The following is an 11940-nucleotide window of genomic DNA, read 5'->3' on the forward strand; positions in this document are numbered from 1 at the left end:
ATAACCTGCTCCTAGATTTATTCTTATTAAAGGTAAACAAGTTTAATAAAGTTTTAGCTAGTGTTTGTTTCTGCAACTCCTGTACACCCAAATGACTATACTAAGCCAGTTACTACGATAGTGTGAGTAAATTAGCCAAAGTTTTAGTCAGGGTGTACCAGTATTTTTGCCATTAAGATTTTGCCTGAGGAAAGGGAGTGTTCCAGTCTTTTCCATTCCATTTTTGAACTCCTGTTTGCTCTTTTCCTGATTAGAAAAGAAAAAAAACTACTCTGATTTGAAAATCAGTACCAAAAGGAGGCAAGAAATATTTCCATCTTCCAGAAAATACCTCATCTGGATTGTTTTCAAAACTGTGTGTCTACCTGTCCTGTTCACAGGACTCTGGGAATGAATGGTTGAGGTGTTAACAGGGCTTTAAGTGTCCAGCAGCAGTGGTGAGTCACTGTGCAGTGCAAATCAGAATCCTGCCTTATCCTACACACCTATAGCAGGTGTGGAAGAAACATTTTTCTTACTTTTAATATTTCTTGCAGCACATTTTTTCAAAGAGCTGTTGCAACCAGGTCTTTTTAACTAGGATAACGGTATAACCTTTTAGTTTACCTTTTTACTTTGCCATGCAAAGTTAGGCATGCTACCACAATTGAAGTATTTGGGTGATCACTGGTTTTGGAGAGAAAATGCTTGTTGCAAGAGAGCAGGAATGCTCATCAGATCCTTCTTTTCATCCTGTGCTTTGGGAATAACATACCGCAGTGTCTTGGAGAAGAACAGTTCTCCTAATTCTCTTTTTTCCCGGAACAAGATTATGGCAGAATTCCTGATTTCTTTTTCACTTGTGAAAATACAATAATTTATTTTATTCTGATCACACTAGAAGGCAAATGATGTTATACTATCTGAGATCCCAATTACTTTTCCACAAAGGAATTTTGAAGACAGATGGTGCCTCCTTTTTCAACATAGCAGAAATCTATCAATCATCTATTTGAATCCTTTCAGTGTACTTGATAAAGTTTCTGAAACCTGCACTAAAAACATAGTATATTTTTCTGCAAAGTGTATGTGGTATATTGTCTCCAAATCTTGTCTCTGATTTACAGGTACAATGAATCCATTTTTTATAGAAATCAGTGTTTTTCCACAGAGTGACTAATTGGATTAAAAAGGTCAATAAATAAGGGAGAGGGCTTGCTAAGATGATTTATTAAATTTTTACTATAACTTGGAGTATTCATGAAAAGGATTAATAAAATGAAAAATAAAATACCAATTTTGTTCTAGGTTCAGAGTCCTTCTTGGATGCAGCCTCAACCATATATAATGCAGCACCCAGTAAGTTTTTCTTCTTCTCCATTGTTGTGTTACTCCTGGTATAAATACTTTACATACTTTAAACAACAGGAAGTAGGTCAATTCCTGCCGAGTTACTTTTAGATTTGACAATTACGTTGTGACCAAATCATGGATCAAAATGAAAGGTGAAATAAAGATAGTAAACCTGAATTGGGGCCTCATTTTATCAGGTAAAATAAAAAAAACTACCTTCAGACTATCAAGGTGATGAGGATCATTAGAGTTACCACGTCAGAAAGAGGAAAATTTGGTGGGTTTTTTGTTTGTTTGGGATTTTTTGTTGGGTTTTTCTTTGTTTTGTTTTGTGGTGGTTTTGTTTGTTTATTGTATTTTTACTTTAAAAACACTTTGCAAATATCAACGTTATACAAACTGTTTACCCTTCAGGAGCTGAAATTAAAGACCCAATGTTTTAGAATGGGTCTACCATAGTTCAGACTGGATAATTTGTGAAAGACAGACAGATGTAGTGATATATATGACATTATGGGCACTCAGTTGAGAAAACCTGCATAGCCTGTTCTGGCTTCACCACTCAGGAGTAATGCTAATCTCCCTACACTTTTGTCTGTACTAGACTGTCAGGCATTCTAATCTATACTTTCCCATGATATTTTGCTTCTTATCTATGTCATTTGCCAATTAAGTACCATTATATCTGACACTTACTAAGTTTCTGAGATGAGCGTTACTAGTAATACCAGGCACTTTAATATATGCACTCCAGTAGTTAACAAACACGTCTGTTTCCAGATATAGAAAGGACATGGTCTTGACTTTAATTAACCTCTCCATGCAGATTATAGAATGTAAGTCTACTTGGCAGAACATTTTCTTCTTGGGCATGCAGAAAAGGCGATGCTGAACCAGAACACCCTCTCGCACACTTAATTGTTGTATTTATGGGTTTTGATGTTAAATACACACACAACAGGTTTTAACTTCCCTCTCTATCAACACAGATTTGCATAAAAAACCATATTGCAAATCATGCTGGGAAAGACACAAGTTGATATGTTATAATGCTATAAGGTATATTAGTTGCACAGGTACACAAGATGAGATTTCAAGTTGAAAATAAAGATCTAGATTCTTGACTGGAGGTGAGTTTTGGCCCGTGTGAAGACAGGTGCTGTCTTGTTCATTTGCTTTTCAGAGAAGCCTGCAGTCCACAGACAGGAAATTCTTTCAGTATTTGATGTGCCTGTGACTCATTTCATCTACACTGATCACATGGTTGTTTTTCCAACTGTATTCTATACTTCTTTTTATTTTCTTTTTTATTATTATTTTTTTAAGGATTAGTTATTAATTCAAAATATTGGCTTTCAGTACACTGCAATTATTTCTGTTAATTTTGAACCTCCGTGAATTTTAATCAACACCTTCTGCAAGCATAAGTCAGGCAAAGTATTTGGAAATGTGTTTTTGTGGCACATGATTGGTAAAATGAAATTTCTTGATAATCCTGTCTCAGTTAACTGTGAAAACCTTATGAGTGTGCCCTCCATATTTAGAAATCTTGAGTGTTCAAAAATTCAATGTATAATTTTTATGAAGCTAGCGAAATGGTGCAGAAGTGGTAGAAATGTCATCACAGCAGCTAGTATTTAGACAAAAAATCAGCATTGCTAACTCACTGTTGAAATCTGTGTGCTAATGAACCCAGCCACTAAGTAGGGCAGCTGTTTTTTGTGTGAACATCACGTGTGATGGGTAGAATTCTCCCATCACAAATGTTACTCCAAAGCCCTTGCTCCCAAATATGAGATAGAAGTTTCTTCCTAAAGCATGAAATTCCAAAGCTTAAGCTAAGTGAAACTGTACCTGGTATTGTGTGCAAATTTTTGCTTTCAAGTTGGCATCTGGTTAAACTCATATTTTACAAAGCATTTTCAGCAGGTCTCTCAAGTGCATTGCACATCAGTTGCATGTATAATGGGAAGTCAATGAAGGTCTTACCCCATTACCAAACTGCAAAGCACAGATGCTCAAGTAGAATATTTAGAATGCCTCAGATCTGCTTTTCTGAGTCAGTGCCTGGGATTAAGGAGAGTTCTTGTGGTATATCCCCTCGGAAGGACAGTCCATACTTTGACTATCAAATAAAAAATGAAATTAAAATGTGAGTGTTGCAACCATTTCTTTCCATCTCTGTTTTAACAGGGTGCTGTACTGACTCCCTCCATGGACCACACCATGTCACTACAGCCTGCATCGATGATAAGCCCTCTGACGCAGCAGATGAGTCATCTTTCATTAGGCAGTACTGGAACAGTACGTAGCAATTTCATACAAAATAGAACTTACACAAGCAGAAAATACTGTATGTAGATCACAGTATGCCTGTGCAGCTTGCATATAGAAAAAATTAATCCTTTAAATCATCTTTTATCCAATAAACTACTAAGAACTGTCTCTGTTTTTAAATAATATTTAGCAGTTTTTATTGAGTCTATTAGCTGATCAGAAATTGGAAATGAGTAAATAAAAATAGATCAAAGCTAATGAAAGGAGCCCGGGAGGTAATTTCAGAGTTGCATCAAAAAAATTAAAATAGTTGGTTTTGCTCTTCGTATTCCTTTCCTTAACTCTGATCTCCTAAAGTGTGGAACAGAAAGTAAACCAGAAGAAGAGATGCAGGCTAGCTTCTAAACTGCAAGACCTTTCTTTTCTGAGCAGATTAAAAAAAGAAAATGATTGGGACTAACAAAGAAGGAAAAGTCCTTTACATGGTCTTTGAAGTCTAAATTTGAATTTTCTCAAAATAGATAGATGAGTTTTCTGGAAAACCTGTTGATTTCAGACACAAAAGTCTTTCTCTCATGTATGTTGCTTTAGGGAAACAGTCAATATCTATTAAACAATATTATGATAAGTATTTTGAATACTCATAAATTTACACTGGGCTTTAACTCAATGTAATGGACTCTGTCTTTCTAGTACATGCCAGCCACAACAGCTATGCAAGGAGCCTACATCCCCCAGTACACACATGTCCAGACAGCAGCAGTTCCTGTTGAGGTCAGTATATTCTATCAAAGAGCAGAGATAAGAAATATGATTATGATTTTTTTTTTTGACCAGGAAAATTAACGCTTAAAGGCAAATACTGTTACTGTGAATGTACTGTGAATGCAATTTATATTAAAACTATAAAATATCATTATTCTCAACTAATAGCTAGCATTATAACAAGGAATGACCTGTACTTATAGCAGTACAGTACTTGGAGCAGTCTTCTCTATGAGCATAGCTCAGGCAAACCTTTTGTTTTGTGAAACCTAACTCCAGTAGGAACAAGACAGGTAGTGTATTGTATTTTTGATCTTTCATTTAGTTTACCTGTGAGAAAAATTCTCTGCCAACAGACTATGATTGTAACTTTTGGCAGAGAATCCTGATTGACCCTGGCAACTCAGGGTTCTGTGCGCATTTGTGTAATAAACCCCTCCATTGAAGAAGCTTATTAGTCTAGTTGGAGAGCATAACTAAATGGTAGACCATAGTTTGTCTACTATTTTGACTTGCCTTACACCCTTTCATAGGTCAGTACTCCTTTACAGGAGCTAGACAAGATGTACTGCAGCTCTTGTATCCAGAATGAGTGCTAGACGGTCTCTTCTAGAACCTCTAAAAAAAGATACATTTCATTTCAAAACCTATTTGTCCAGAAATTCCAGAAGTTGTGTGGATCAGTTTGGTTCATCTGCCCATATTGATCAGAGAAGTACCTTTAGTAATTAGCTCTGGCTGCCAAAGCACTCTCAGCTGAATTATTCCATAATTTCTGGGGGGTCTGGGTGCAAAGCCCCATCTACAATTCTTTGTGTTGCCTGGTGCCAGTCACATCACAGTACTCATAGTGATGGTGTTTGTATATGTGGCAAGTAGATATCATTCTTCTCACTGCCCCTCAAAAAGAAAGGGACAGAATGTTCTTTTACATTTGCAGATAGAAAATATTCAAGCAGTTATTTGCTCTCTCTCAGTGTATTTATTTCTATAATGTCAAAAGTTTCAGGATTTTTTTTTTTAATTATCATCAAAGCAGCTGAGGAAATACAGGGTTTGCATGATCATTTTATTTCTCTTGTTTGCTGAAATGTAAATCAATGTAAAGTTAACACCTCAGATTTGTAATACCTCAGCTGAGGAATGTTAGGAAGGTTTTAGATGTGAACACTGTTAATTGCAGAAGTCACGTTGAAATGCAGATTGCTGGTAATGATACCTGATTTTGTGTCTCATGGCTCGTCTTCCTTTTTATTTGCAGGAAGCCAGTGGTCAACAACAGGTTACAGTAGAGACATCCAGTGACCATTCTCCATATACGTATCAGCAAAATAAATAACCGTGAGGTAGGGGCTCATCCTGTCTCATGAAAGATGTAATTCAAAGATACTTTATTTCATAACTTACAGTACTCTGTATTGAACCCTTTTTTTATTGTCATATAAATAGTCCTGATGATAATATCTGGGGACAAGAAGTGAAATTAGTTTGAACTTAGCCAGAGTCAGAAGCCAGGGAAGGAAACATGGGATACAGAAATGAGTTAATAAATTATGAGTAATATTGTTTTAATAATTTCTATATAGCATAACTGGATTATGTTGGATTTTAATTTGTTCATTTTAGTAGCATGTTGTATACAGAATAACAAGGAATTAGTGCAAAAATATGAGAATCAAAATGCTAAAGGGAACTATATTGAAAGACATGCTCTAGTTCTGTGGTACATATAAGGTTAGAAGCAGCTTTGCAACTGATTTACAGACCACAGGCAGGGAGGTTGTCTGGTAGAAATCCTTGCTGACCTTTTCTCCTGAAGACTTCTCTGCTCATTCTTTTTTCTAGGAAAAAGCAGTTTTGTCCAGAATTTTGTCAATTAATTTTTAATCCATGTCCTTGTTTGGTTCTAATTCCAGAGTTTTGCTTTCCTACTCCAGGTTTCCTCTGGTTTTGCTTGCATGGCCTTTTTTACTAGCCAGTCATTAGCTTTACCTGCACTTCTTTCATGCAAAATTTTCTCTTTCTGTAGATTTCCGTCCTGAAAATGTGGCTTGCACTAATCATTTCCTTTTCCATGATCCATGTTTTAAAATTCTGGAATTTTCTTCTTTTTTAACTCTTTTTTTTTTTTTTTTTTTAGTACTTTTTAAGCTGGGCAACTTGACTAAATAATTTTTTACATCACATTTTCTAAGACCTCACACTGAAAAATTCCGTTCAGCTGCAATAATGTGCTAGAGGCTGTCTTAGAAGGGTTTTCCTACAGCCCTCGTGGCATTTGTTAGATACTGAAAAATCGTAATCAGTTATGTGCTACAGTTGTGTGATATTCTCTCTAAAATATATTGATCCAAGAGAACATTAGGCATTACCTTTGATTCTGCAGGTCAGCTGTGCTATTTGACAACATTGCTCTCATCCCCATAATTGGCATAACAGCTTCTTATATGTAAAGATAGAAACAAACCAATGGGGAAACTTGGCAAATTCAACAGATGGCCCAGCCTGCGTAGCACAGCATATGACCTGTGTTATTCCTGTACTCTGGCCAAATGCTGGCATCTAGAGAAAGCCCACATCCTTGATTTGCTTCCAGGACAGGCAGTAAGCAAAGCCACAGACTCTTCTCGTTATCCATCTCCTAGTGTTAAAATCATGACTCCTGCACGTTTCCCATGCCAAGGCTGTTGCCTGGTGTTAACCGCTTTTCAAGGAATTATTTGTTTTGCCTTAAGTCTTCCCTCTGGGCATGTAAAACCTCCTTACCAATAGAGATCTGTGGTAGACAGCGAGGCGTAATCCTTCATGTCATATCCTCATCCTGCCTCTCTCTCCCAGCCTGTCAGTATCTTTCCCATAGACTGAGACCAGGCAGGAGGAGCAGCCTTAAGTCTCCTGAAAGGATGAGTTGTGTTGCCATATGAGACACATTTTGTATTGATGACTCTGTGTAGAATTCCAAACTCTGTGAGCAACTCTGTGTTTGCTGTCAGTTCTTCACGTCTTATTCTTCAGAGAAGCACTGTTACCTGTATTTATATGCAACAGGAGCCAGTGAAATCTGTGACAGCAGTGGCTATAGCAGTGGGCACGTGGGGAAGGTTAATATTACTCAGGTGATTTCAGCCTCAGAGTATGGCATTTGGTATTTCTGTCCCTGGAACATGCTGGTACTTGTCTTGTTTCAGACAGGTGAAGGGGAGGGATTTGACCGATATTTTGTGCCCTAAATACAGGGAACACTGCGGTCTCTTGATTGTTGTAGCTTTGTTACTCTTGTCAAACTGAAACTTCTTTCTAAATGCACATGCAGCACTTTTGGGAATGTCCTATTTAAAGTCAATATACATATTCCCATAAATGAGGGGTAAATGACAACTAGCGCATTTGCACAAGTGGATGCAGTCAATCAAAAATACACAGCACCTTTCCTTTGGCAGCTACATTTAATAACTTCACAGCTTCTTTTCAAAAAGTTGCTCCTATGTGAAAAATAGTCAAACGGACTTGAAAAAACACCCCCGTTTTATATGCACCTATTAATGTACAAGCCTTAAAATACCACACTTTGCCTTGCCTTGAGAAATTAAAAAATTGTCTAAACTTTTTGGTCATTAGCTGGGTTTTTTTTTTTTTTAAACCCACATGGCAATATAAGCCAATACAGTACACTGAGAAGTCTGCCTTCAAATTTGATGAGCCCTGAATTGCTGTTCAGTATTGCCATCATGGAGGCACAGTAGCTGTCTCTGAGTTAGCTGTTGTACGCAGCCTCCCTGGGGTTGCACTGAAAGAAAGCTGTGTTCCTTTTCCAGAGATCAAAAGCCTTGGAGATGCCACAGGAGTAGCACACTCAACCACTTTTGGTCAATTAAAAGGAAATAACAATAACAAAACAAAAAAGAAGGGAAGAGCTTTGAGTGCAGCCTTACAGCTCCCCAGTGGGAACTCTGCATGCTGAGCAGTTATTAGAGAAAGAGGGGGAAATACAGTACAGGCTGTGTCCTGGCAGAGAGCCCTTTCCTGGGAAGGGCCCAGAACCTGGAGTGCCGCCTATGTTACTTCTCAGGTTTATACTCAGATTCACTTAGTCTTCTCTCAGCTGTCTAAAATAGGAAATTATTTAGTTTGGTGGACAGCTACATTAGAAAAAAGGCGTGTGATTGTAATTCCGCTCTAGCTCTGACCTTTCTGTGTTACAGATGTCCAGTGTTGACCTGGCCTGGAGAAGGGTGCAAAGGCTGAAACAATCATGGATTTTACTGATCAATTGTGCTTTAGGAATTATTGACAGTTTTGCACAGGTTCTTGAAAATGTTATTTATAATGAAATCAACTAAAACTATTTTTGCTATAAGTTCTATAAGGTGCATAAGAAAAACCTTAAATTCATCTAGTAGCTGTTCCCATGAACAGGTTTATTTTAGTAAAAAAAAAATTTTTATCAAGTGTTATGACGCAAAAAAAAATATTCAAATTTCTGGGTATGCACAGATGACCACGAAGACTTATTCACGTGCATGACAGAATTTGTGTTTTGGGTTATTTTTATTTTGTTTGTTTCTTTTTTCTTTTTTCTTTTTCTTTTTTTTTTTGTATGAAATGGATTTTCTGAAGTTTAAAATAGTAAAACATCTAATATGATGTTCTGTGCTTGCAGTGTGTGAGTGTTGCTTTAGTGCAGTGTTGCAGTTACAGTGTCTGGTCTTTTAGCTTTCTGTTTTTCTTTTAATGTAGTGTGAAGTGTCTTATCCTTTTCTATAAATTCCAATTTGCCTTAAATCTTTCAATGCTGTAGCTGTTTCAGTAAGTAGTCCAAACTAATGGTGTAGAATGCTTTGACCAAATGAGCTGGTCTATTATGCCTTGTAAAACAGCAGCATAGGGCTTTTAAAGGTAGTCAATAAAAATTGCTGAAAATTTGGCTTTTTTAATGTGTAGTAAGTGTTTTTAATGATTTTTTCACATAATATGTAAGGTAGTGAAATGCAAGAGGGGAAAAAATGTTTTGTGTGAAACACATTTTCTGACTGGGGAAATTTTAATAGTATAAATTGTTTGTAAGGCCATATGCCAATAGTTCCCTCTGGTAGTTTGAATGATTTAGGAACTCTGCTGTATGATGCAATGTAAAATCTTTTTTTGCCTTTTTTCAGAAACTAACTTGATGTTCTAGTTTTAGCATAGGTAGAATAGGGAGTTTGGGGTGGAGATATCACCGAATGTTTTTGTCCTTCCTTTATACTAATGATAGTGCTTTAGGATGAGGATTGTGCTGAGACTTAGCAAACAGAAAAGTTGCTATTACAGCAAAATGGCAAAAGCTAAAGGACTCGTTTTTCAAACATACGCTGAGATCTAAGTAGAAGCATAATTGATTGGATACTAGCTCTCTATAGTAGGTAAATAAAAATAAAAAGACTTGGCACTTTTAAAAGGTAACTTTACCAAAGAACAAAGAGCCAGTAACCAATAATTCTGATTTGTCTCAGCATTGCGTCTTCTGTACTCTTTATTTTTGCCGGACCAGTTTGCGGTTAGGAGAATGTGCCTTTTTTGTACATTTGCATTTAGGTTTTATAATTTTAATTGATGTATGGACACAAAAGCATGAAGGAAGACTTGGATCCAAGCAGTGCCACACTTTACATCATCACTACAAGTGTTAAGTGTAAAGAAAACCAATTTTGAAACTATGAAATTCCTGATTCATAAATACACAGTTATTTGTACTTCACATATTAAATAATTCACTGCTACTAAAGCTCTTTATTACAATTGCATATGTTTTAAATCGAATGATAAATTAAGTTGTCTTCCAAAACTGTGTACTTCTCTGGTCAGCTGTATATGATCAGTTATCTACCTCAAAGTTTATTTCCTTTTGTATTGGGACAGGTTGCTGGCCCTCCCTGTTTCCACAGACCAAATCATCCTAGCTCAGGAGCTAGGGCTAAGCAGTTGTTTCTTTCAAGTATTTTTTAGTTTTTAAATTTTGTGTGAGTATTGGAGTATAGATGTCGGTGACATTTCATAGTTTCAAAAGTAAATTGCTGCTCTGAGAAGTGTAGATTCTAGTGAAATGCATAGTCATAAGAGATGTGTTTTTGTTTTTTCTTTTTTTAAAAAGTTGTGGTATTATTGGTTCTATGCTCCCTGGAATATTACTGCTTTGTAAAAGTCCAGACTTCCTGCAGCACCTTGCCTGTATTTGGTAACTTTCCAAACCTGGATCTCTCACTAGTTGCTATTTTTGCGTTAATTAAAACTGCAGTATGATAGCTGTGTTAGAGGGAGGGAAGAGTTGCTGCCAGAAATGTCTGAACTAAGTGCCATACTCATTGTCTGGGTAAGATTTGGGAAATTTAACCTCTGTACATAAAGAAATAATCAGTTACTTAAACATCACATAGTAGACAGCCATTAAATTATAAAAAAATTAATTTATGAAGAAAGACCTTTTGTACAGATTGAAAAAAAAAAGATTTTCATAGAGATATCTATATGATCAAGAGAGTTAATTTTTTATTTTTGTTTTACTAGTGCCACAAACTTGCCAGTGGTAAATTATTTGTCCGGTTCAAGATAACTCTGTAGTTTTGTTTCCTAGGACTTGTTGTTAAACGCCAAAAGACATTTTTGAACTGTAAATTTGATTAGATTGTTAGCTTTTTTCTGTTTTATTTCTTTGAAAACTTTTGAATAAAAAATATCAAAAAAAAAAAAAGAAAATGTTTCGTCTTTTTCCTTCGGTCCTTCCTTTACTGGGGGAAAACCCCAACAGGTTATGGTAAAAGCTTCACATTTATTTTGAAATCTTTGAAGTTGCTTTCTGCTTTACCGTCTAGGTTTTTCCCTCCTCTGTCTTTCATTAAAATCAAATTTTAACTCTTTCATATCAACTACAAAGTCACTCTTTTAGGCAAAACAGGAAAAGATGTATGAAAAGTATATGATGAAATGTGTGATCTGAATGCAAAAATTCTGTTGTTCTCTGTGTCAGCCCACATGGAGAGTTGTGTGTAACCAGGCTTGCATGCTGTAGCTGTAAATGCTAGCCATTTTTCTAGAAGTAAAGGTGGAAATGGAGGGTCACTTTGGTAGCTCATAGTATCAGACTGCTTCCTACAAGTGCTTATTTTCCCTACATGTGCTGGCGTTGGCTGGCATACCCAGTTCTGGAGAGCAGAGGTGATACTTCACTGGAATGCAAAATGATCCCCAGTGTTGCCTTCCAGCTGCAATCTTTAAGCACTTTATTTCTTTAAAGATAATCTCTGATTTTATTATCCTTTTGGCAAGATCACTACTGCTGATGGCATGTATCCGATAGAGGACTGCTCTGCCCAAAGTAAGGCTTCGGAAAGCAAGAGAGGAAAATTCAAACTACTGTGTCTCCTCAGCCAAATGCTTTACCAATTACATGGTCTTGATGTGGCTCTGTATTGATGTGTATGGCAGGAGAGGGGCTCTAACCTAGCTTTGGGTGCCCAAGAGTGCACCCAGTGGCAGACAACAGTGGCTGGGTGATCCAGTGGGCTCCTGCACCTTGCTATGGGTGCTGGA

The 11940-nt window shown here is 36.7% G+C and overlaps 1 protein-coding gene across 1 annotated transcript in view; it reads left to right on the forward strand.

Moving 5' to 3' along the window:
• LOC108502435 (RNA-binding motif, single-stranded-interacting protein 1) overlaps window positions 1-11096 on the forward strand; it is a 66092-nt gene extending 54996 nt beyond the window's left edge. The window contains exons 9-13 of the mRNA XM_017825394.1: window positions 1288-1338; window positions 3526-3636; window positions 4303-4383; window positions 5636-5720; window positions 8577-11096. Of these exons, the coding sequence (XP_017680883.1) occupies window positions 1288-1338; window positions 3526-3636; window positions 4303-4383; window positions 5636-5713 (321 nt within the window). The 3' untranslated portion in view covers window positions 5714-5720; window positions 8577-11096. The remainder of the gene's footprint in view (window positions 1-1287; window positions 1339-3525; window positions 3637-4302; window positions 4384-5635; window positions 5721-8576) is intronic.
• Window positions 11097-11940: the final 844 nt, after the last annotated feature.

This window comes from Lepidothrix coronata, unplaced genomic scaffold (genome assembly GCF_001604755.1).
Source record: "Lepidothrix coronata isolate B3197 unplaced genomic scaffold, Lepidothrix_coronata-1.0 Scaffold118, whole genome shotgun sequence".
NCBI lineage: Eukaryota > Metazoa > Chordata > Aves > Passeriformes > Pipridae > Lepidothrix > Lepidothrix coronata.